Below are 26,594 nucleotides of genomic sequence, written 5' to 3'. Positions count from 1 at the left end.
TTTTTTTTTTTTTTTTTTTTTTTTTTTTTTTTTTTTTTTTTTTTGAGAGAATCTCAAGCAGGCTCCACACTGGGTGGAAGTCCTCTTTTGTTTTTTGTTGATGAGTGGTGGGGTTAAGGTTTAGCAATTTCGTTTATCTTTCCAAAGACCCAGTTCTTAGCTTACTTGATCTTTTTCTTTGTTTAGACTCTATTTCTGATTTGATTCATTATTTCCTTTCTTCTATTTACCTTGGGTTTTGTTCTTTTTCTAGTTCTTTTCTTTCTAGTTCCTTTAGGTATAAAGCTAGATTGTTTATGGAGATTTTTCTTGTTTTGAGGTAGTCGTTATAAATTTACCTCTTAAAACTGCTTTTGCTGTTTCCCATAGATTTTGGGCAGTTGTGTTTTCATTTTCATTGTCTCCATATATTTTTTAAATTTCTTCTTTCTTTGCTTACCTGTTGATTGAGTAGTATCATGTTGTTTAGCCTCCACATGTTTGTGTTTTTCTTGTGACTGATTTCTAGTTTCATGCTCTTGTGGTTGGAAAAGCTGCATGATATGATTTCTGTCTTTTAAATTTATCGAGTTATTTTTATTTTGTCCTCTAATATGATCTGTCCTAGAGATGTGTCCCATGTGCACTGTGTATTCTGTTTTTGGATGGAATGTTCTGTCTATATCTGTTATGTCCATCCAGTCCAATGTGTCATTCAAAGACAGTTTCCTTATTGACTGACTGCCTGGATGATCCATCCATTGATGTAAGTGGTGTGTTAAAGTTCCATACCATTATTGTATTACTATCAGTTTCTCTCTTTGGTTATGTGTGTTTTATGTATTTCGATGCTCCTGTGTTGGGTGTGTAGATATGTACACTTGTTATATCTTGTTGGACTGGTACCTTTATCATTATGTAATACCCTTCTTTGACTCTTTTTACAGTCTTTGTTTTAAAGCATATTTTGTCTGATATGTGTACTGTTACTCTGGCTTTTCTTTTTGCTTCCACTTGCATGATGTTTTTCTATCTCTTCATTCTGAATCTACATGTATCTTTAGGCCTGAAGTTAGTGTCTTATAGGCAAGATATAGATGGGTCTTGTTTTTTAAAATTTTTTTTTTTAACATTTATTTATTTATTTAATTTTTTTTTATATATATATGAAATTTATTGTCAAATTGGTTTCCATACAACACCCAGTGCTCATCCCAAAAGGTGCCCTCCTCAATACCCATCACCCACCCTCTCCTCCCTCCCACCCCCCATCAACCCTCAGTTTGCTCTCAGTTCTCAACAGTCTCTTATGCTTTGGCTCTCTCCCACTCTAACCTCTTTTTTTTTTTTTTTCCTTCCCCTCCCCCATGGGTTCCTGTTAAGTTTCTCAGGATCCACATAAGAGTGAAACCATATGGTATCTGTCTTTCTCTGTATGGCTTATTTCACTTAGCATCACACTCTCCAGTTCCATCCACGTTGCTACAAAAGGCCATATTTCATTTTTTCTCATTGCCACGTAGTATTCCATAGTGTATATAAACCACAATTTCTTTATCCATTCATCAGTTGATGGACATTTAGGCTCTTTCCATAATTTGGCTATTGTTGAGAGTGCTGCTATGAACATTGGGGTACAAGTGCCCCTATGCATCAGTACTCCAGTGTCCCTTGGATAAATTCCTAGCAGTGCTATTGCTGGGTCATAGGGTAGGTCTATTTTTAATTTTCTGAGGAACCTCCACACTGCTTTCCAGAGTGGCTGCACCAATTTGCATTCCCACCAACAGTGCAAGAGGGTTCCCGTTTCTCCACATCCTCTCCAGCATCTATAGTCTCCTGATTTGTTCATTTTGGCCACTCTGACTGGCGTGAGGTGATATCTGAGTGTGGTTTTGATTTGTATTTCTCTGATAAGGAGCGATGTTGAGCATCTTTTCATGTGCCTGTTGGCCATCCGGATGTCTTCTTTAGAGAAGTGTCTATTCATGTTTTCTGCCCATTTCTTCACTGGGTTATTTGCTTTTCGGGTGTGGAGTTTGGTGAGCTCTTTATAGATTTTGGATACCAGCCCTTTGTCCGATATGTCATTTGCAAATATCTTTTCCCATTCCATTGCTTGTCTTTTAGTTTTGTTGGTTGTTTCCTTTGCTGTGCAGAAGCTTTTTATCTTCATAAGGTCCCAGTATTTCACTTTTGCTTTTAATTCCCTAGCCTTTGGGGATGTGTCGAGTAAGAGATTGCTATGGCTGAGGTCAGAGAGGTCTTTTCCTGCTTTCTCCTCTAGGGTTTTGATGGTTTCCTGTCGCACATTCAGGTCCTTTATCCATTTTGAGTTTATTTTTGTGAATGGTGTGAGAAAGTGGTCTAGTTTCAACCTTCTGCATGTTGCTGTCCAGTTCTCCCAGCACCATTTGTTAAAGAGACTGTCTTTTTTCCATTGGATGTTCTTTCCTGCTTTGTCAAAGATGAGTTGGCCATACGTTTGTGGGTCTAGTTCTGGGGTTTCTATTCTATTCCATTGGTCTATGTGTCTGTTTTTGTGCCAATACCATGCTGTCTTGATGATTACAGCTTTGTAGTAGAAGCAATCAGACAATTTAAAAAACTAGACAAAAGGCATTCGGATTGGTAAGGAGTAAATAAAACTGTTACTATTTGTTGGTGACATGACCCTATTAGAAAACACTAAAGACTCCACTAAAACACTACTAGAACTGACAAACTCAGTGAAGTTGCAAGATACAAAATTAATATATAGAAATCTGTTGCATTTCTATACTCTAATAATGAAGTAGAAGAAAGAGAAATTTACAACTGCACCAAAAAGAATAAAATACTCAGAAATACACTTAACCATAAAGATCAAAGACCTATATACTGAAAACTAGAGGACACTGCTAAGAGAAACTGAAGAAAACACAAATAAATAGAAAGATATTCTCTCCTCACAGACTGGAAGAATTAATATTGTTAAAATGTTCATAATACCTGAAGCAACCTACAGATGCAATGCAATTTCAACCAAAATTCCAATATATTTTTCACAGAACTAGAACAAATAATTCCAAAACTATGGAACCACAAAAGACCCCAAATAGCCAAAGCAATCTTCAGAAAGAAGAACAAAGCTGGACAATCCCAGATTTCAAGACATACTACACAAATATAGTAATCAAAACAGTACGCTATTGTCACAAAAACAGACACACAGATTATAGAACAGACAAGAGAGCCCAAAAATAAATCTACGCTTATGTGGTCAATTAATCTATGGCAATGAAGGGAAGAATATACAATGGGGAAAAGACAGTGTTTTCAATACATGGTTTTGAGAAAACTGGGTGGCTACATGCAAAAGAATGAAACTGGACCATTTTCTTACACAATACACAAAAACAAACTCAAAATGGATTAAAGACCTAAATGTGAGACCTTACCATTAAACTCCCAAAAGAAAACCCATGCAGAAATTTTTTAGACACTGCCCTTAGCAACATTATCTAAGTTTTCTCAAGCAAGGAAAACAAATGCAAATATAAACTATTGAGACTACATCAAAATAAAATGCTTTTGCACAACCATCAACAAAACAAAATGGCAACATAGTGAATGACAGAAGATATGTGCAAATGATATCTAATAAGGGATTAACATCCAAAATACATTAAGAACTTACACAACTCAACACCAGAAAAACCCAAACAATCCAATTAAAAATTTGGCAGAACACCTGAATAGACATTTTTCTGTAGACAGAGATGACAGACAGATGAAAAGATGTTCAACATCACTAATCATTAGGGAAATGCAAATCAAAACCACAACAGAATATCACCTCACACCAGTCCAAATGGCTACTATCAAAAACACAAGAAGTAGCAAGTATTGATAAGGATGTGGAGAAAAAAGAACTTTCTGGGGCGCCTGGGTGGCGCAGTCGGTTAAGCGTCCGACTTCGGCCAGGTCACGATCTCGCGGTCCGTGAGTTCGAGCCCCGCGTCAGGCTCTGGGCTGATGGCTCAGAGCCTGGAGCCTGTTTCCGATTCTGTGTCTCCCTCTCTCCCTGCCCCTCCCCCATTCATGCTCTGTCTCTCTGTCCCAAAAATAAATAAACGTTGGAAAAAAAAAAAGAAAAAAAAAAAAAGAAAAAAGAACTTTCATGCATATGTAAAAATAGTATGGAGGTTCCAAAAAACATTAAAAGTAGAAATACCATATAATCTAGCAATTCTCCTTCTGGGTATTTATCCAAAGAAAATGAAAATACTAATTCAAAAAGATATACACATCTCTATGTTCACTGCAGCATTATTTACAATAGCCAGGATATGGAAGCAAACCAAGCATCCACTGATAGACAAATGGATAAAGAAGATGTGGTGTGTGTGTGTGTGTGTATATATATATATATATATATTATATGCAATGGAATATTACTCAGCCATAGAAAAGAATGAGAGCTTGTTATTTGAAATAAGATGGATGGACCTAAGAGGTATTAGGCTAAATAAGTCAGAGAAAGACAAATACCATATGATTTCATTTACATGTGGAATGTTTAAAAAAAAACTCATACAGAGAACAAACTGGTGGTTGGCAAAGGGGAAGTAGGTAGAGAAAATAATGAAATTGGTGGAAGGGATTAAGAGGTACCAACTTCCAATTATAAAATAAGTCACAGAAATGAAAAGTACAGCATAGGTAGTATAGTCAATAATATTACAACAATATTTTATGGTGACAAATAGTAACTACATTTATCATGGTAAGCACTGATTAATGGATAGAACTGAGGAATATGTTGTGCTCCTGAAACTAACATAACATTATATGTTAATTATACTTCATTAAAAAAATAAAAACTCTTTGCAAACTAAAAATCTGTTGAAAAATAATGCATCCATATATTACAGTATTAATTTGAGTAGTGGGATTTGGAGTGATTGATACATTCTACTTTGTGATTTCTGAGGTTCCCATAATTCTATCAAAAAACATCACCCTTCTGTACTACTGCTGGGAATGTAAAATGGAACAGTGAGTATGGAGAAAAATACAGCAGTTCCTGAAAACTTAAATAGAAGAAAGAGCATGTGATTCAGCAGCTCCACCTCTAGAACTCCACCAAAAGAACTGAAAAGAGAGACTCAAGCCCGTTTGTATTTAAACGTTCATAGCAGCATTATTCACAATTGCCATAAGGTAAAACAACCCAGATGTCCACTGACAGACAAACTGATAAACAAAAGGTGGTATATACATACAATGCAATGTTATTCAACCTTAAAAAGATACATATAAAATGGATGAAGCTCAAAGACATTATACTAAAGAAAACAAGCCAGACACAAAAGGACAAATATTGCATGAGTCCAGTTATCTTAGTTACCTAGAGTAGTCAAATTCATACAGAGTACGAGTAGTGTTGCTAGCAATTGGGAGAAAGGGAGTAAGAGGACATTATTGTACGATGGGTACAGAATTTCAGTTTGGAATGATGAAAAAGTTCTGGAGATGGATATTGGTGATGGTTACACAATAATGTGAATTGCTCCCATTGAATTGTATACTTAAAATTAGTTAAAATGGTACATTTTGGTATGCTTTACAATTTAAAAAAAAACACAAAACATAAAAATCAGAATTTTTAAAACAAATATTTTTATAATTTATTATTCTTTATTTTTATTAAGACTTTCCTCTAAGAGCAGTTTAAGGTTCACAGCAAAATTGAAAGTACAGAGAAAAACAATTTTTTTCAAAGAGCATGCAGTTAGAAACAAAACAGAATATACTATAAAATGTAATCATTTCCACTAACCTGAAATGGCTGCCATCCTAAAATTGAATTGGGATCCAAACTTCTTTCTAAAAGTGAAAGAAAAATCACAGCAAATTTTTTTAAACCATAGTATTGATAATGCCTACCCAATAATTTATCACTACTAAGCATGAAAAATGTCAGAAATTATATATTATAGTGACTTTTAAAATAAGGACTACATGGTTATTCCCACACTAATTTTTATAGCGAATTCTCTAGATTTCAGAGAAGTGTCCAAAATCACATAAACAAGTATAACATCAATGACACTTAAACACCACATACAAAGCAATTAGCAAAAAAGAAAGCTTTGAGGCTAAACAGTTTTAGCAATAAATTACTGTATGATCTTAGCAAAGTTAAACAACCTGTTCCTCTTCACCTCTTTCCTTATCTGTAAAATTGGGATGGTAAAACCTATCTTATAAATAACAGATTCAAACATCCCAGATTAGGTAAAATCCACCCACATAAACACTCAAATTAATCATTCAACATTTTATTGAATACCTGCTTTACAGTTACAATTTAGGTTCAATCTTAAAAGAGGAACTGGTATTCCACGGAGGGACTAGATTTCAGGAAAAAACATGAAAATATCAGAAGTGGGGGAAACACATGGTATGTAATTAAGGAACTTTAAATACCTATGAATGACTAAAACTTAAGACTACATACAGATGAACAAAGTAGAAGGAGAGGAGGCTTGAGAGCAGGAATTTCTCACTTTATAAACCACTTTCTAACAATATACCTCTGAGCTTCCTTCCATGTTTTGGTTTGAATGCTCTTGGTTTGCAGTCTGTCTTTCTGGTGTGTGCACAATAAACTTTTTCTGATTACTACTTCAATAATTCATTGGTTTTACCTCTGGTAATTCTAAACTTTTGACAGTCTGTGGTGTAAAAATGGGATCCAAAAGGGGTGCCTGCGTGGCTCAGTTGGCTGAGTGTCTGACTTCGGCTCAAGTCTTCATCTTGCTGTTGCCAAGTTCAAGCCCCACGTCAGGCTCTGTGCTGACAACCCAGAGCCTGGAGCCTGTTCCAGATTCTGATGTCTCCCTCTCTCTCTCTGCCCCTCCCCAACTTGCCCTCTATCTCTCTGTCTCAAAAATAAATAAACATTAAAAAAAAAATTTTTTTAATGGGATCCAAAGAAGACACCCCCCCAACCTCCCTTCCTCCTTAACTCTGAGGCCCCTATGGTGATGGAACCCACAGAGTCCATTTAATTCACTTTCTCACTGACTCTAGAGTTTGAAGTCAAGTCTCTCTTATATCTGAGCTCTGTTCTCTCCATTTTGAGCTGACTTTAATTTGCATACCTGTATTTTGTTTGTTGAAGCTTCTAGGTAAATCTTCCTATTCTACTCCAAAGAGAGGAGGGCAGGGAAACACATGGTTCCCTGTGTTTTAGAATAGCTTTTAGAAAGCAGGGCCCCTCATATCTAAGAACTAACTCTTAGGGAATCTAAAGGTAAAGATGTATTCTACCTGGTTGGTCTATGGACCAGGATTTTGTGCCTTTTTGGAAAAATGGGTGAACTTCTAGAATTGTAGCAGCCACTGGAGGGCAACTTTAACTTAGAGAAGTGTATCTTAAAGCTGTGCCTTTGACAAGAGAAGATTTCAAATCTCTCAGAGACAACAGAATGCATTCTCTGATAAGCAGAAACTTCTAAAAGACACAATGACTGCAAAAATAGCTCTAAAAGATCTTTGCATCATGCAAACAAAAAAAAAGTTACTAGGGGGAAAACAAACAACTTTGCTATCTGAGCAGGTAACCTCAACTTCCCAGAAAGACAATTTAGATCCAACTGTTCTTTTCTAAACTGGTGAATTTTGCAATATTATGGCTATCAGCTCATGGCTAAACTTTTTTAAACAAAAGCTACAAGATCTGTTTGCCTCTGTCTGTATGTTTATGTATGTCTATGTATGCATGTTATAGATGGGTAATATTTTTCTAATTCCAGATGCTATTGCCAGAATATGTAAGGAGCTCTATTTAATTGGCTTAAAGAAAAATAAGCACTTATAAATTAAGTACTCCTGAAACCCTCAGACATATAAAAACAAACCAAAATGTTTTTCAAGTTCACATGACCTGATACAACCTTTGATATGTAAAACCTAGTTTAAGTTTGTTGACTTAAAAAAAGCAAGCATGTCTGGGTGTCTGGGTGGCTTGGTTGGTTGAGCATCTGACTTCAGATCAGGTAATAATCTAGTGTTTCATGAGTTTGAGCCCCATATCAGGCTCGCTGCTGTCAGCTCAGAGCCTGCTTCAAATTCTCTGTTCCCTTCTCCTTGCCCCTCCCCCATTTTCGCTCTCTCAAAAATAAAACAAAAACATTAAAACAAAAGCAAGCATGACTTCAAAATTTGTTGATAAGAAAAATAGTGTGATGGTTAGCTGTTTAATGTCTAATCCAAGAATAATTGGTAAAAATAAATAATTTAAATAAATGTAAATAAAAAGTTTATAACAAGTTAAACTAAATCATGAATATTTGTTGAGTATCTAAATCATTTGCAAATGAGATAATATACTGAATCATTAAATGCAAAACATAAGTTTATCTACTTTAAGCTTTTTTTTTGTACAGTATTGTAGTATTACTAATACTTTATTTAAGGAAACTAACTTTAAACTTTTATTGAGATAAAACTATACATCACTACCAGAAATGAAAACAAAAAAACAAAACAAAAAACTGTCACTTGCTAAAAACAGAAAGTAACCATACCTATGACTGTAATAAACATAAACCAATGATATTTCTACCTGCTACCGTTTGGAGCTTGGTAACTGCTCTTTTTGTTAAAGTGAGTAATTAGCCGATATAAGAAAATTACTAAGGACATACAACCTCAACTAATAATTTTTCCCTGAAGCTAATAAGAACTACAGAAAGTTCAAAAGAAAGTATAACTATATCATTCAATATACTTCTCAAGTCTGAGGGCCAACTAAAACTGACCTGAGCAAATCAGTGTTTTGGAAATGCCATTTAAAGGTTGCTTAAAGTCTGCTCTCTGAATTGGTTCCCATCATGGCAGTCCCTCAGTACTACTACAGTGTCTCAAATCTACCTCAGAGTGAATGGTTTTCATTGTGCATCTCCCTTGCACTACTATGCAAGGCTCTTATTTATGTTTGATTTCTAGTTCCATTTGTATCATCTGCTACAAGATAACCTAAATCTAGTTCATCTTCTAGGAGAACTCTTCCAATAAATTCAAGCTTTGGCAACTCTCTTTTGATTAATGACAAATTGCTTTCTATTGGCACCTGCCAACATTGTTTTACCCTAGCCTCACTTGCTCAGTCTCAAAAGAGTCACTCAGACGTTAGTGGCCTAGGATTCATTAGAACAACCCCAACTTTTCGCTTTTTAATTTTTACAGACAGACAATAGATACTTGGGTCTATTAATAACTATATCCTTTGTCACATTAAAAACTATATTATAAAAAACATAGATCTCTAAAAGGTTTTTATAATTGTGTATGTACAAAGTTGCCAGTCCACAATTGCTTAATTCTTGTTTTTTACTAGGAATTAAAGATAAGAGTTAAGAAATCTAATTAATATATTTAATTAAAACTACTAGAAAGAGTAAGATTAAAAGAAAACAACAGTATATGAAAAGTAGTTAAAGAAAATAGAACATGTTTTTGGACAAGGAAAGAGATGAAGAACATGGGTATGTTGTTTTGGTAAAGGAATAAAGGAAGTAATTTTGTCCAAAAGTAAAATGATTATTCCAGAATGAGAAAAAAAAAAAAAAAGACGTAACAAAAACTGGATGGATATAAAGTGTAGAAGGTTTATGGAAAAGGGATCTTGAGAAAGGAATTTTTTGTGTGGTCTAGCTAAAATTGAACTGGATTTAAGTTTGTTTTTGCAAAACTGTTCCTACGATAGTGCTTCATCTGCAAAGAGATTCATGGAAAAGACTAAGAAGTACAGGTTTCTGTTAACTTTAAGATCATAACACTGAACTGGGTAAGAATTTCTAAAAATCTAATGAAAAACTGATTCATAAAGTTATTAACCCTAAGGTGAAGCAAAACAAGAATTACAGGAGACTGAATGAACTAATGAAGATGATTATAATTTTTTATGATTTCATTTAAAATATTGCTGGTTCTTCAATGTCCTGCTTTCCAGATTTAAAAAGCTCCATTTTCTCCTCTCTTTTAAGCTATCTATAGCTTACAGTGATTCAGTAAAAACTACTTTTGTAAACAAAGGTTGAAACATTTATCTTTTTCTTTCTACCTGATCCCACCAGAATTTAAAACCTGTTATTAAATAGTCTTATTTTTCATGACAATATATGTATTTACTTAAGCTCGATCTGATCTCCTTGTAATAGGACACAATTAGACAAGTCCTTAGTTTGGCTGCTTAGCCTGAAGAGCCCTGAAAAGTTCAATCTAAGATTCTTTATGAAAAAGTTCCAGCAAAGCAGATTTAAAAGAGCCTATATGGTCAGTCACTATTTTTGCTGCACTTATGTAAATAGGCCAAATTTATTGAAACTAGACTCAATTTGCAAACAAATTAGCCTAACTGTAGTTACCCTAATAGAAATGGGATGATGACAGAAAAATTATGATTATGTTTTGGTAATACATCTAGTGCTATTAATTTTCCTTAAGGTTTTATTTTCTACTTATAAACTGAACTGGATCCTGAATTCTAGTTTCCTCCAATATCTGGCTAGAACTCTCCAAACTAACATTTCCAATTTCCTCCCATTCTTGTAACTTGGAATCACTGTGAAAATAAAACTGCCCTTTTCTCAAAGCCATGCAAACTAAAGCTGAACAACCTGATGTAAACTTCAGAGAAACCACCAAAGCAGCTCATGTGAGGAGGACAACGTGCCTGTTGCTATGTGGTCACTCAGCAAGATCACCAGTGACATTCAAACTGCAAACCAGGAAAATCTGTCAGATTGTTACTCTTGCCTTCATCCATCTAAAGATAATTTGAACCCAACATCTAGAAATTTTCTCAATTGGTTTCTCTCCAAACTCAGACACTGAATTTATAATCTTCTTAAAATATTAGCTTTTATTTTTCTTTTGCTTCCACAGAAATGCCTCTCCTTAAATTACTTGATTGCTCACACCAGAGGCTTAATTTAGGTGGAAGTTCACCTGCAACACAGCCACTTAAAATAAAACATCTTCACCTTCATCCAGTCCTGAGTCATCACAAAGATGTGACTGTTAATATATCATATTATGCTTATGTAAATACCTTTAAAAAAACTGAAATCCATTTGATTTATTTACTTGGTTAAATCTTGGCACCTGGGAATCTGCTCTGGGAAATTTTCAATCTTTGGCTATTGTTCTCCTTAAATCACCTCTAATGCGCTGCATACTCTCCAAGGTTTTAAATGCCTGTCAGCAGCCACTCACAGACCAAATGGTATCCATCAGGATCAGACAACTGTATGAAATCAACAATAACCACATAAATGATGAAGATGGTGACCACGTGGCCCTTAGCCTAATAATCCAACTAATGACAACAGCAAAAATGTGATTCTTGGGGCGCCTGGGTGGCTCAGTCGGTTAAGCGTCCGACTTCAGCTCAGGTCATGGTCTCGCGGTTCGTGAGTTCAAGCCCCCCGTCAGGCTCTGTGCTGACAGCTCAGAACCTGGAGCCTGTTTCGGATTCTATGTCTCCCTCTCTCTCTCTGACCCTCCCCCGTTCATGCTCTGTCTCTCTCTGTCTCAAAAATAAATAAACATTAAAAAAAATTTTTTTTTAAATAAAAAAAATAAAAATGTGATTCTTCAGCCTGAGTACTTCAATGGTACAACCTGAAAATAACACTATACTGGTTGATCATACTCTCACCCTGCTGAGAGAACCAAAAGGGGGAAAATGTTAAAATCAAAAACAAACGGAGAAGAGCCTTGAAAATTCCTCAAAGGGACAAAACCAGTTTAGTCAAACAAAGTCAATTGACCTTACGTTGTTGTAAGACTAACTTGACCTAGGTAATTTCCTTTTTATGCCTCCAGAAATCATAAACAAAACTTGAAACGTTTCCCAAGGCTGATATGAGATAACCACTAACCAATTCCCTACCTTAAGAAAATGTTAATATTCGAATCACTGCGAGGAATAAAGTCACTGACTTCTTACTACATAAGCCGCTTTATAACAATATACCCAAGAGCCTCATTCCCTTTTTGGCTTGAGTGCTCCTGGTTCCCTGTCTCTTTGGTGGGTGCACCACAAACTTTAATTACTACTTCAGTGATTCATTGGTTTTACTCCCGCTATTTCTTAACTTTTAACAGCACCCACAGCAAATATTTCACGGGGTCACAGCCAGTCATTGATACTGGAATAACCGTCACTACGGTACCACAGGCTAATTCACCAGGCTCCCCAGCACCTGCTTTTTAAAGACAACATTAATTTAATAATACCCTCCACTTGGCCTATGCGTCCACCGTGCTGTTCACCAATAAACGGTGGTTGCCAATAAACAGACTTTGGTAACCAAGCTTCCTGCATGGGAAAGGCTAGAGATAAAAAGAGAGGAGCAGAAAGTTCAAGGTGCCCCTAAAGGCCCGAACTCCATTAGAGACGGGCGACGATTAACGCCGGTTTCTCTCCTGCCAATATATTGGTGAAAGGAAGTGATCCGCGATAGACCGGCCTCGCCCTCAGGAAGGAAAAAGAAAGGTTAGCCCATTCAAAGCAGAATTACCCCCAGATCCCCACCCCTCCACACTCCACCCCTACCCCACCCCACCCGCTTCCTCGGTCTCCCACCTCAAAGCGCTCGGCTCAGGACCACTAGGTACTGCTTTCAGCCACTCTCCAATGAAAACTTCCCGCCACCAAGCTTTCCTTTTCCTCTTGCTGGGAGCATCCGCCCTTCCGGTTAGGTCTCCTCAACCAATTGCAAGTAACACTCTTCTCTAATTGGTGAAGGGGTGTGGCCACCATTTGCGTCACCGAACAAGACTAAGGATGATTGGTCTATATTGGGAGCGGATTTCGCCAATGGGAAGCTGTCTTGAGGCTAGGGTAGGGGTGGCTGCGTGTTTCCGGAAGACGTGGCGGCTCTCCCCTGGGTTGTTTCCCGGCTTCTTTTCTCCCCACTTTGCTTAACGACCTGGGCGCCCGGAGGTGCAGTAGCCGTTCCCCTCACCGCTGCAGCCATGATTTCCTTAACGGACACCCAGAGTAAGCACTCGCCCCGGTATCCCCGCCTGGAGCCTCACACACCCGTTGCTCGAGCTCGTTTGGCTCGCCCGCCCCTCTGCCCGGGTCAATGAATGAAGCTCCGTGTTGGGGGCGGCGGCCTGCGGGACTGAGCGAGGGATGCGGGACTGGGAGGGCTGCCTTGAGGGGTCGGGGGCTGGACTTGCAGTGGCAGACCTGGTCTGGGAGGCGGGTCGGCGGGGTCCAGGGAGAAGTCCGATCTGGAGTGGGGGGAAGCCTTTGCTGAGCGTCTGTCTTGCACCAGGGTCTCGCCGCTCTCACCCCCAGTGAGATGGACGCTTTGTTCCTGCAGATGGCCACAAGAGAAAGTTTGATGCGCGGTACCCACGGTTCATCCTTGGGGACGTTTCTGCACATGACAAACTTGGGGTCCTCTACAAGTTACTGGCCGGTTGTTTGGGAGGCGGTATTTTAGATGTCACCTATTGTAGGTGTTTGGGTTTTTAAAAAATATGCTTACACTTAAATATTTTGAGTATTTCGCCTTTTGCCACCTCTGGAAACCTTCCAAAAATTCCTTGAAACGACTTCACTTTTCTACCACCTAATGTTTCCGCAGTAGTAAAAAGCCACTTTGTGTTCAGTTAAACGATTTCTTTCCTTAATGTTGTATATTGTGCTTTGTAGTTTGTTTTATTATTTTAGCATTTCTTTCTGCCTACCACAGAGTTCTCCAGGCTTATTTTATATCTAAGGTTAGCATTGCTATCTGTTACCATTTCTTTCATTATAACACTTCTACTTTTCTCACGCTTTTGTCAATCTTAATAGTTTTTGTATTTACCTATCTGCCCAACAATGGGTCCTATCTTTTAATGGTCATGATAGTCTTTTTGTCTCACCTTGCTTTATCTGTCATGATTTTTTTCTTAATTATGCTTAACTTACTTTGATTTTCAAGATTTTAAAATCTAAACAGTCTATTGAAAATAGAGTTTCATTTAAAATGCTCTATATTAAAGCGGAGTCTTAAAGTTTGGATTCAAGTCATGGCTGAGTTGAACTTGACAGAGCTTCTGTTGTGTCCTATATACACTACCACCCCAATCAGGTGCTTTTCCTTCCAGTGGTTGGATGGGTCTACACCTTCGTGCCACCTGCACTGACCCCTTTTGGTCTGTTGGCCTGCTCTGATCAGAAAACATAAAGTCCTTTTTTGTTTCTTTTTTTCCTTTTTTCTTTTCTTTCTTTTTTTCTCCTTCCCCCCCCCCTTACTGTTATAATAGAAACTAGCAATTGTATAAAGGCATCTTCTTTTATTTTATCAAGTGCTTTCATGTAAATCATTACACTGAATTTTTATTAGAGCCCTATAAGGCAGGGAGAGGTATATCTCTTCTATAAATTAAAAGAGGCTCAAAAGAAATTCAATGTGTGGTCATAAGGAAAGTGACAGAAGCAAGGCTTGATCCCAGGTCTCCTGGCTCAGAAACCTTTGTGTTCACTGGACCATACCAGCATCTAAGAAGACTTGACATAAATCTTATTTGAGATCTATCTTAGAATGATGTAATTCTTTCATAGCAAGAATAGTTGCAACGGTAGATATTTATCCTACACAATTATGCATTGATTTTTTTTTGAGAGAGAGAGATTGTGTAGGATAGTCAGATCCTATTCTGTTTGTGATGCAGTGTTCTGTTCCTCTTGACTGAGACCCAAAATTAAAATTAGGTTGTTACAGGAAATTAGGAGAATTGTATACCTAAATTGCTGAAATTTATTTCTAATTCTACTAATTAGAAGAAGTACTTAATCTCTACACAGTTATTCTAACTATAAAGTATTATTTTTTTTATCTGAGTCTGATTATTACACAGATTAAAACTATGAACTATTATCCTTTGCACAGAGATTCTCTTCTGTTGAAGACTTCTTATAGGGACAGGTGCCTGATTTACATTCTTCCAAAATCCAGAACCAAGGGATTGAGTTGGAATGTGGGCAGAATAGGTAGGGAGTGTTCCCCCTTATTAAATTGATGAGAAAGGTTAAATTATACTCTTTGATGTTCATTTGCCATATGTTTTAGTTAGGACAGTGGATTGGAACACAAAATGGTTAGTGAACCAAAAGCTCTTGGATTTCAAATGGTGTTTGTGTGTGTGTGTTTAACTGCAGAAATTGGCCATCATTCAAGTGATTTGCCGAGATTATTCTGGAATCCTGATTCTGGGAGAGGGTGACAGAGCACTGAACAGAATCAATAGCAATTCATGATTGTTTTAAGGGATTCTATAATAGCACTCTCCCCACCCCCTCCATAAAAACACAAGATTTATTGAGGGGATGGAGTAGGGCATTTCCCATGCTGCCTGTAAATCTTTACATCATTATGTCACTTTGTCTGAAATTCTACCGTAATATTCAGTTGAGTGGTTCAATTAGCTGATATTCAGTCGAGTTCTTTATAATGAAATTTTCTGTTTTTTAAAAGGCATAGGAAGAAAGAGAAAGCTAATATTAAAATTTTTAAATAAGATACCAAAATGTTAGTGATTGCTATTGGATTAAGCGTATCTTTCCTTATAAAGTTTCCACAATAAGTTCTCTTTTTATTTTAGACAAATTTCATTAAGTTGTTTTTATTAGATTGTTCTTTAAAAAAAAAAAAACACACACACATGGGCAAGAGGAATGCAGATTTGATAGCTGCAAGAGAGGAAGGTAAATTTGTTTTTCTGGATATGATCCTGGTGATGAGCGGGCAACTCCATGTAGGGCTTTACTAACCAGAGGGCTTATGAATGCATAAGCCTAGGGAAGATGGGAATTCAGGAGATGAGAAAAGGGCACAGTGAGGCCAGTTAGAGACTTTTGGCCCATTCAGGTCCGGAAATAACTTGGCAACATGATGCCAGTACCAGTTTGGGCAAATATGTCACAGGCAACTGTCTCCTCCTGGACTACACTGGATGAAATAGTTTTGGTTCCCCTGTTATGGTTTTTAAGCTGTGGAGTCCAGAAACAGGGTTTGAATTCTAGCCTGACTCCACGCAACCATCACTCTTCCTGCCCAGCTGTCCCCCCACCTCCAAGGTACCACATACATACATTTGCTGATTCTATGAACAGATGAGTTCCTAATCTGTGATACGTGGGGCGGGTGCTACTTTTCACCTCACATTTTTTGTTAAAAGAATTACAACATATTTGTATAAACACTTCAGTGAATATGAAACCATATCCAGATATTATCTTTTTTCACAGCAGTCAATTTTTAATACTTCTACTAACACCTACTTAGTTGTGTTAGGTAACAAACTAATCCTATTAAACTTGAGTCACCTAGAGATGCTTCTCCCAGAAGCTCAGTATGCTCCAGTGCCCTTGAATTTCATTTAATCAAACATATTTAACCTAAAAAAAAGGTAAGAAAATCCTGTAGGAAGGGGTATGATGTAATAGGTAAGGACAGGGACTGAGTCCAAATGGTTAGCCAGAAGTGTGACTCCAGGTATATTAAGTCATCTCTCTAAACTCCTCTTACTCGATCTCTAAAATGATGTAATGATACCTACCTTGCAGTAGTATTGGGAGGATTAAGTTATGTAAGGCATGCAAAGCACCTCCTAATGGCTAATTCATGGTAAATTCTCAGTACATAGTAGGTGTATTTCTATATAATTCCTTTCTGCTGAACAAACCTCTCAAAATTTTTATGTAATCATTAGGACAATTTATGAAAAGTTGGAAGTTAGTCATACTCAAGTAACTCAGCTGTCGATGACTAAATCCTAACTACTAAATAGTTATACAATGGAATTTTACTTGTTCTTTTGTCCATGTTTTCCTCTAGGAAATTATGTCTGACAGCTAAACAGTTATTTTGTTGAATTCTCTTAAGGGATTTAAGCATGAAAGCATTAGCTTCACATTTTCATAGGATTTTGTGTCTGTGGAATACATTTATCAGTATATTTATAGACTAGTACCTGAATTCTTTTAGACTAACTTTGGGAGAAAAGGTAGCTGGAATGGAAGGCAGTAGATAACTGCAAATTGAGGACATGGGGGATATAGAAAAGGTATATGATAGAAGTATTCAACTCATCAGAACATTTTACAAGTCTTAAATTTTTTCTTAAGTGGCTGTGACCTAGATTTGGGCTTTCTGGAGCCACAGCCAAAAAGTTAAGTAACAGATCAGAAATCATTAATGGTGTATTTAAAATTGAGTTTCCGGGGGCGCGTGGGGGGCTCAGTCAATTAAGCATCCTACTTCCGCTCAAGTCATGATCTCTCAGTTCGTGAGTTCCAGCCTCTCATAGGGCTCTGTGCTGACAGCTCGGAGCCTGCAGTCTGCTTCAGATTCTGTGTCTCTCTCTCTCTGCCTCTCTCCCACTCGTGCTCTGTCTCTCTCTCTCTCTGTCTCTCAAAAATAAATAAACATTAAAAAAATAATATAAAATAAAATTGAGTTTCCAAAAATATGGTAGTTTTTGCTCTGATTGATTATCTCAAGCAGATAGTAAGCATCTAGGTAAAATAAGGATTGGTGAGTATTTCCTGACAGCAAAACTAAAATGATCAAGGTGACTTAGTGGCTTATGCTTTTAGCATTAACAGAAAAGGACAACTGTAATCTTAGAAAGTTAGGAATCTTCAGACTGAAAAGAGAAGACCAAGAGAATGTGAAGGTAATAAAATTATTAGTTTTATATACAGGATGAACATAAACTTCAGTGCTTATGCTTCATTCACCATCAGATAGTACCTAGAAGAGATACAGGCATTTCGGAGTCTTTGAATAAAAAGAATAAAACTCCAGAATATTAATATTAAGTACAACTGTGTTCTTTGAAACTCTGGAGTGCTGCTTTTAGGACTCGTACACTAAACATGTGATTGGATTCATGGTTTAGGTAATTTATAGAAGATAAACCCATACCATCAAGAAGTTAAAAGTGATACATAACCTTCTGAAAATTAACTTTTGAGGAGATGGCAATGTGATTCTCAAAATACTACTGTTGTGAGAAGTGTATCATGGAGTGAAGTATACCGTGCAGACCCACTGTAACATTTCCACTGGGTTAAAGAAGGAGTTAGATGAAAAGAAGGAAGAAGTACTGGAGATATTGTGCATATAAATAATGTCATAGAATATGAAAGAGATAAATAGTAAAAGTAAACTCATACATTTATGCCTGGTGCCAGAGGAGTTCTTGGGAGGGAAAAAATTTACAACCCAAGATTTAGAATCCTGATTATCTTTCTCTGTTATGCATATGTTTATGAGAAGTGCTGTCTCTCATGAATTCATATTTTATATGTTGAGGTTATTTGCTGATGTTACTTTGTTATAGACCTTAATGAATGTCATAAAGTTAACCTGCAATGTTAGGAACCTATTTTCTTATATCATCCAAAAGAAAAACTGAGAAACTTTCTTACTTAGTTTATAGGGATCTTAATGTAACTTTAATTTTTCTCTACCCTTAACTATATAATTTATATTGCAGAAATTGGAATGGGATTAACAGGATTTGGAGTGTTTTTCCTGTTCTTTGGAATGATTCTCTTTTTTGACAAAGCACTACTGGCTATTGGAAATGTGAGTTTTTCAATATATATTTTAACTAAATTCATAAGGAAATTTTAACTGCAAATGAATTATTGCCTGCTGTTAGGTTGGGGGGAAACAATTCCCTATTATTCATGTAAAGATTCCTGTTAGCTTCTCTGTTTCCATCAGAAGTAAAACCTGTTTTCTGTTTAAATAAAAGGTAAACACTTAAAGAAGTTTTTGAATAACTACTCTGTTAAGTGTTTGATGTGTGATATATAATAGATTAAATCAAGGCTGCCTCTAAATAGGAGTTCAAAATAAATGACTTGGTAGCCCCTGTGTCTTGGTAAATTCATAAATATGTTTAACTTAAAACATATGACTTTAGACATTTGGTTCAGTAGCATGAAATAGGTTTTTAAAAGCCATTTAAACCTTTTAATATATCTGTATATTAAGAGTTGACTTCCTAAGAAACGTGCATATTGTTTATTTGGACTGTACTTTGTTGTCCATGTGTGGAGGTTGTGCAAGAGTGAAATATGTTAGAAGTGTGTATTACTGTTGGGCTTGTAATTGGAAATTGGAAGATATAAAGGGTAACAAAATTGTTCAAAATCGATAGGTTAATTAATAACATATAAGTAGCATTGGTATCTGAGAATACGAAGCTTAACCATTAGGTTCAATCAATATTTGTATGAAAATTTTTCATTAAACACAGTTATGAAATGGGGCACCTAGGAGGCTCAGTCGGTTAAGCCTTCAAGTCTTGATTTCTGCTGAGGTCATGAACTCAAGGTTTGAGGGATTGGAAACCACCACCACCATCACCCTGTGGACGCTGAGCCATTCAGCCTGCTTAGTATTCTTTCTCTCCCTCTCACCCTCCCCTAATTATGTGTATGTGTGCACACGTGCGTGCACGCTCACTCGCTCTCTCAAAAAATAATAAGTAAATAAAAATTAAATAAAAATGTTTCATCCCATTAAAAAAAAAAGATAGGAAGGAAGGCAAGTATTGGGAATAAAGTCTGGGAAAAAACAAGCTTTTACTAGATCACCATTTCTTGTTCACTATCTGAAAACATACAAAATATATATTTGAGAACGTGGCTTTATTTTTATTTCTGCTGCCACCAGATATTCTGGAATTAGTAAAACTAATTCCTCTTCCTGGCTTTTCATGGTTTCTTCCATCATCTTGGCCATGTCAGTACTTCTCCCACCCACAGAACACCTCTAGCCTAGGGTGAAGTGTGCAAAACCAGGAATACCTTCGGGTGACATATTTATGGGCAGCCTTCTTTTTTTGCCCTCCCTCTCATCTGCTTAGCCAAGCCCTCTCCATCTAGTTTACCTGGGAAAACCACTGCATGTGCACATGCCCTTCGGTAACATCTAATCTTTAGTTCTCTTTTTCTGTATTTAATCAAGATAGAAGAGGACTGAGAAGACTGGACTACAACTACAACATTAGCATGCTTAGCACACTCCTTGGTTCTGCCTCTTCGTGTGCACTGTAGTTTTCTCCAGCCAGTTGCCCACACTAAGAGCCAGATGTATTTCTTTTTATTATATTTAGCTTTGACCTTGCTTTTCAAATTTATGCAGTGTGTGTAACTGCTTTTCCTATCTTGCATTTTCTTTCTCTCCTAGGTTTTATTTGTGGCTGGCTTGGCTTTTGTAATTGGTTTAGAAAGAACATTCAGATTCTTCTTCCAAAAACATAAAATGAAAGCGACAGGATTTTTCCTGGGTGGAGTATTTGTAGTCCTTATTGGTTGGCCTTTGATAGGCATGATCTTTGAAATTTATGGATTCTTTCTATTGTTCAGGTAAGGCAATTTTTTTATTTTACCTTTTCTCTTTCAAGTACCTCAAATAATTATTACAAAAGCCCAGATATTTGCATCAGCATGAATACAAAGACCATAATTTTCTCAAATGGATTTTTGTTTACATTGAATCTTTTATTACAGCTTTAGATAATTCAGTCAACTATAAAAGTGTTTATCAAATGTATAAATAGTATACATTATCTTGTATTTTCAATGCAACAAAATTCATTTTATTGGGATTTTAAGGCACTGTCTTTTCTATTAAGGCACTGTGTCTGCTATTTTTATCAACTAAACAGTGATACATACATACAGCATTTTAACACTTGATGACAATTCTTTTAGGACATACTCATATTAGAAATTTTGTGCTAAATGAACTATGTTAGATTTTGATCAGTTAACATTTTACAAATGCTAGTTACTAAGTGAATAAATAATAGCATGCAATGTGAGAAAATACCTTTATATAAGGTAAGTTTATTTATTCAGGAAATGTATATCCTTTGTCTTCTATCTGCCAAATACCATATTCTTCATGGGAAGACATGAAAATGAATTAAGTGTCAAATCCGCCTTAGAAAATCTCTCATTTCTGATATGAGCACTAGACTATAAATATCCAGTAGTAGGGAAGCCTGTGTGGCTCAGTCGGTGAAGCATCTGACTTCAGTTCAGGTGATGATCTCATGTTTCATGGATTCGAGCCCCGCATCAGGCTCTGCACTGCTACAGAGCCTACTTAGGATTCTCACTTTCTCCGCTCTCTCTGCCCCTCTCCTGCTTGCACTTTCTCTCTGTCTCAAGATGAATAAATAACTTTAAAAAAAAAGAATATAGTAGTAGTAATAATAGTAGTAATGCTGTTACAAATGTGTAAGCAAAATACTATATGAGCATAATCAAGAAAGATCAAATCCTGGGAGAGGAAAGAAACATTACCACTAAAGGTACATTTGAAATTTGAAGTCTCCAAAACATTTAGAATTTTAATAGGATCCTTTGTTTTTACTTGGTTAGCAATTGATTTTGATAATAAAGAATATGTAAGTTCTGAGAACCTTTTTTTCCTTCTTCCTAGGGGCTTCTTTCCTGTGGTCATTGGCTTTATTAGAAGAGTACCAGTCCTTGGATCCCTCTTGAATTTACCTGGAATTAGATCAGTAAGTAATCATGTATTAGAAATAAAATTTTTAAACCTACAAAATAAATACTGTGATGTTCTTTACTTCTAGAAATACAAGTAATTGATGTTTTTATTATGATATAAATTGTTACATTGCCATAGATTACCATGAATACCAGAGAAAATAATCATTGCTGACCTTACAAAACCTGGAATTTTGTTTCACTATATCCATTTAATATTCTTGTTTTATTTATTTTTTTTAATGTAACTCAAATTTATATTGTGCCTTTCTCTTTGAAAGTTCTGGTACTTTTCAATTAACTTTTATATGATCTCTAATTTTAGAAGCCATTATATAAAAAGGACATCATTATTTCTAGTAAATATTATTTTCTTTCTTAGTATCACCAATAGCATGCATTAAGACAATTAAATCAAGCACTGATTATACTGGAAGTCAGATGATAAAATGCTGTTCCCAACTCTGTTCCACAGTTTGAATGATCTCATCAAATCTGTTCCTCCAAGATGGGCCATCAACATCCTAAAGTTGTTTACAGACATTTGTAGATGTTACTAACAAAGTCCATAGCATTTACTGGATTCTCAGGATGGCTCACCCACAGAAGAATAGGTACCATTGTAAGACAAAAATCTCATTTTCAACCTCAAGTCAATTTTAGAGTCAGAATATTACAGCCCAGACAACCTTGATGTTTGAAGTTACTTTTGGAGAGAGAATGTTGTGCTTTCTCTACACATAAATTTAACTGAAATCCTAATGAATCCATGGTACTTTCAAAGCAACATTTAGTTTTAGTGCACCCATTACCTATTTATAATAATATAAAAGGTTGGAATATGTATATTCTGATTTCATTTGCATTAATCTCCAAACTCATAGTGTAGTAAATGTTGTTTTTACTTAGAATGGCTTTTGAATTTACTGAAACTTCTAATTATGCAGTTGTAATCATTATTCATGTCCTTAATTTAAGGATCCTTCATTGTTTGCATAAATAAACACCCAATGCTGTCAGTTATGTTTCCTATCATTATTACTTTCTTATAATAAATTCTTAAGTAAAAGTGTGAATAGTGAAATGAAAAGAAGGGTTAAATGATTGCTAGAGTTTGATAGTATTGTGACCACTTGGGTTACACAACTTTTAATATATCCACTAATTATTTTGTTTCAATATTTGCATCACCATCTGGAGTGCTGAAGAAGGCCCAATTGCTTTGTATTTGGGGTGGAGTAGCCAAAGTAAATAACCAGTTAACATTAACGTGTGTTAAAATTTATATTCTGTAATTATTAATTTGTGCTTGCCTCATTACATCTATTTTTAATGTCATTGCCACTTTCAGTCTGAAGTCCAGAATACACATTTAAAGTATTTTTAGTCAATAGCTGTTGTTAATTGTTGAACTTAATGGAGTTAAATCTGTTTGTTCAAAGACTACATAGGCCCAGAAGAGATCCACAGTAATGGTCAGTGGAAATATCTTATTGGGTTCATTAATGCATGAATGGCTGACATTTCAGCTTTTTATTTTTTTATTGTTTTGTTAAGCTAGCAGTGTTACCTTCATTTTATCCAGTTTTTTTTTTATTCATTGTGTTGCATTTCTTGTGTTGCACCCTTAAAGTCATATGTGTAACATGTCATGCAAAAACAACCTTAGAAAAGAAAAAATTTTATACACATTTACATGTCAGAAGATTGTGGTGAGTAGTACTGGATTAACCATTGTCAGTCACACCTTAAATTGCCACGAATCTTACGAAGTTGGTTTTTTAAATCAACATATAAAATGTTGATATAATGTTTTTGTAATGCTCTGGGCTTTCTTTTAATTATCTGTTTTTCTTCTCCTTGCAGTTTGTAGATAAAGTTGGAGAAAGCAACAATATGGTATAACAACAAGTGAATTGAAGACTCATTTAAAATATTGTATTATTTATAAAATCCTTTGAAGAATATTCAGCACAAAATTAAATTACATGAAATAGCTTGTAATGTTCTTTACAGAAGTTTAAAACGCATAGTCTACAAAGTACCAATAGCAGTTAACAAAGAAGCAATGAGAACAGGCTTCTAATCAAGTGATCTGAGAAGTCAGCAAGCAAACTAAAGGAGATGAACTCTAGGTTACAGTACTTATTGAAACTCTTGAAGGCGATTTTTATTGTTTATCCACAATGTGCGAAGCACAGCCATCCTTGGAGAACTGTGGTGCCTGTTTCTTTCCTTTTTATTTTGAAGGTGCAGGAGCACGCATAGGCATTTGCTTTTTAGAAATATCCACTGGAATGGCAAAAATATTTCCAGTTGCACTGTGTCTCTGAAAGTGATGCATGAGTTAGATTGGATTATGTCATTTTAATGTATTAAAACCAAGGAAAACCCAGTTTTGATGTATGAATCACTTTTTTTTGTAAACATATGGCTAAAATAAAACATTTGTGGTTCTTCTGATTCTTAATATTTTAGAGCCAGATGAAAACTGAACTAGATATTCACTGTTGGAATACGCAAAGGTCATTTATTCTTTATAACTGAACACTCCAGAACTACTCATAAGTCTTGAGAGTCTAACTTGGTTATCTATATCCTACATTACATGTAAGCATCTAACAAAAAGCATTCTTAACCATGAAGTAGTCTGTTACATTGAATAGTCTTTTATTTAAGATACTAAATGATGCAAACCAAATGGATTTTTCCATGTCATGGTGTAGTTTTCCTTTCTTTTTTGTTTTTGTTTTTGATTTTAGCAGTGGTTTTACTGTTTTGCTTTTCATAAATAACTATTGGTAATGTTTACTTTAAGATGTAATATGTTAAAAGGTTAAACTTACAGGTATTTGTTAAGGGCTTTTCATGTAAAATTGAGTTTTCCTTTACTTTTAGCTTTTTCATAACATAAACATCAATACGCATGATGAATGCTTCATAAGATGCTTTGTCTTGAGTTCATGGAGAAAATACCAGAATTCACATGCTAAAGTTAGTTTACTGTAATTAAATGGGCTATAGTTTCTTAAAAACATGACACTAAAAAAATATGTTGTTTTTCCTACTATTGATGCTTGACTGGCAGTAAGAAACAGTGGTTGTTTCTTGGTAGTTTTCCAAGTTGACAGCTTTTCTGGTAGATGTAAGAACACATTTCAACAGCCACAGTACTATTTGTTATACCACTAATGATTGCGTTATTTACCTTTTTTTTTTTTAACAGTTGCAAAGCTTTTTAATGCACAAAATCATAATTGAAATTTGTGATTTTTATTTAGAAACATGTCTACAAAATATATCATAGCTTATATTATTTTTAGTTAAATCTCAATACACAGGGAACTCCCATTCTTGCTTGTCGAAAGAAGGAAAGACTTGGTATGTAGTTTAATGGTTCAGTCTTGTGAATTACTGCCTTTTGGTACTGGCATTTGACTTATGACATAATCTGTGAAACTAGATGATATTGACAAAATGAGACTCCTACCTCAATAGTTCATGGAATAATAAGAGACCTAGTGTTGTGTCTAATGTTCTTCAAAAAAGTAATATCCTCATTTGGGAGAGTGTCAAATATATACATATTTTGGGGATCGACTTATACAAGTTGCCCTGTAGGACTCTTCTACATATTTTTGACTGATCCATATTATTTTCAGTGGCTAGATAATTCTACCTTTTTAGAACAAGAACAGTATCTGTTAATGTAAGGAACATGTGTATTATTTAACTCCTTTGTAGACATGAATTTCTATCAAAATGTTCTTTGCACTGTAACAGATAACTTTTTCAAAATCTTATTTCAGAAGCATTATTAGAAGTTGTGTAAAGGATTTGATAATTTCCCAGTCCTTAGTAAGATTGAGAGGCTGGAGCAGTTTTCAGTTTTCAAAGAGTCCACAGTTAATCTCAAATGTGAGTTTGGGACTGCTCGGCAGCACTGTATATTTCTTATTCATAACCACTGATGAGGCTCTATTTTTAAACATATTAGTCTTCTGACAGAAAGCACTGTACATTGTATTGTTTCTTCCTTTCCAAAATTAGCCTTCTGTCTTTGTGACAAAAATGTACTTTGATCATTGCTATAAAGATGGAGGAGAAGGTCTAATACTACTTAGCCTTAAGTGTATCTGGCATTGTTCAAATGTATTTTCTGTAACAGAAACATACTTGCAATGTTTTTCTTTTCCCCTTATAAATTGTAATTCCTGGAATACTGCTGCTTTAAAAAGTCTCACAGTCAGATTATATGATCTAACAATTGAATATTGTAAATACACTTGTCTTACCTCTCAATAAAAGGGTACTTTTCTATTAATTGGTGGTTGTCTTAGCTCCGGCTGCTATAACAAAATTCTGTAGACTGGGTAGTATAAACAGACATTTGTTTCTCACAGTTCTGGATGCTGGGAAGTCCAAAAAGACAGGTGAGGGTAGACTCAGTGGTAAGGACCACAGCTGCCTTCTTGCTGTGTCCTCGTGTGGCAGACAGCTTTAGTCTCTTCATCTTTTTATAAGGACACTAATCCCATCATGGAGAGCTCATCTTCATGACCTCATCTAAACCTAACTGCTTCCCCCAAAACACAACCTCCAAATACCCTCATATTAAAGGTTAAGGTCTCAACATAATGAATTTGGGGAGGATACATATTCAGTCCTTAAGAGCGGTCAAATCTTTATAATGAAATCCTAAAAAATTAGTTTAGCATTGCACAATAGCTTGCCTCATTTTTTTTAAATTAGCCTTATATGCAGTTTTCTTTTCTATAAAATGGTCATTGCTTTTTTCATTTCCAAATTGTTTAGATGTACTCAAATAAACCTTAGGTTAAAAAGTTGACAGAAACTGGAGAAATGTTTAAATTATTTTTCTCAAAATGGAAAGAATAGTAACAATTCATAAGTATTTTGTGACGAAACCACTTCTGCGGTGTTTTGATTATAAATTTTGGTAAGACTAAAAATCACTGGCTATGTCTACCACTTAAGGTACCCAATAAGT

At 35.6% G+C, this 26,594-nt stretch overlaps 2 protein-coding genes across 2 annotated transcripts in view; one reads left to right on the top strand and one right to left on the bottom strand.

Annotated features, from left to right (window-relative positions):
- RECQL (RecQ like helicase) overlaps positions 1–12,742 on the bottom strand; it is an 81,742-nt gene extending 69,000 nt beyond the window's left edge. The window contains exons 1-2 of the mRNA XM_040487867.1: positions 12,626–12,742; positions 5,804–5,850 (exon numbers count right to left, since the gene is read on the bottom strand). Coding sequence (XP_040343801.1) covers positions 5,804–5,819 — 16 coding nt within the window. The 5' untranslated portion in view covers positions 5,820–5,850; positions 12,626–12,742. The remainder of the gene's footprint in view (positions 1–5,803; positions 5,851–12,625) is intronic.
- A 138-nt stretch (positions 12,743–12,880) lies between these two features.
- Positions 12,881–25,907, top strand: GOLT1B (golgi transport 1B). Its single transcript, XM_040488702.1, has 5 exons — positions 12,881–13,042; positions 18,547–18,638; positions 20,253–20,431; positions 21,516–21,597; positions 23,450–25,907. Exons 1-5 carry the CDS (start codon positions 13,018–13,020, stop codon positions 23,486–23,488), a joined length of 417 nt encoding a protein of 138 aa, XP_040344636.1. The 5' UTR covers positions 12,881–13,017; the 3' UTR covers positions 23,489–25,907.
- The last annotated feature ends 687 nt before the right edge of the window (positions 25,908–26,594 follow it).

The sequence above is a fragment of the Herpailurus yagouaroundi genome, unplaced genomic scaffold (assembly GCF_014898765.1).
Source record: "Herpailurus yagouaroundi ecotype Mexico unplaced genomic scaffold, PumYag 166, whole genome shotgun sequence".
Lineage (NCBI taxonomy): Eukaryota > Metazoa > Chordata > Mammalia > Carnivora > Felidae > Herpailurus > Herpailurus yagouaroundi.
Note: the sequence above shows the minus strand (reverse complement) of the source record. Positions and strands in the feature narration are given on the sequence as shown.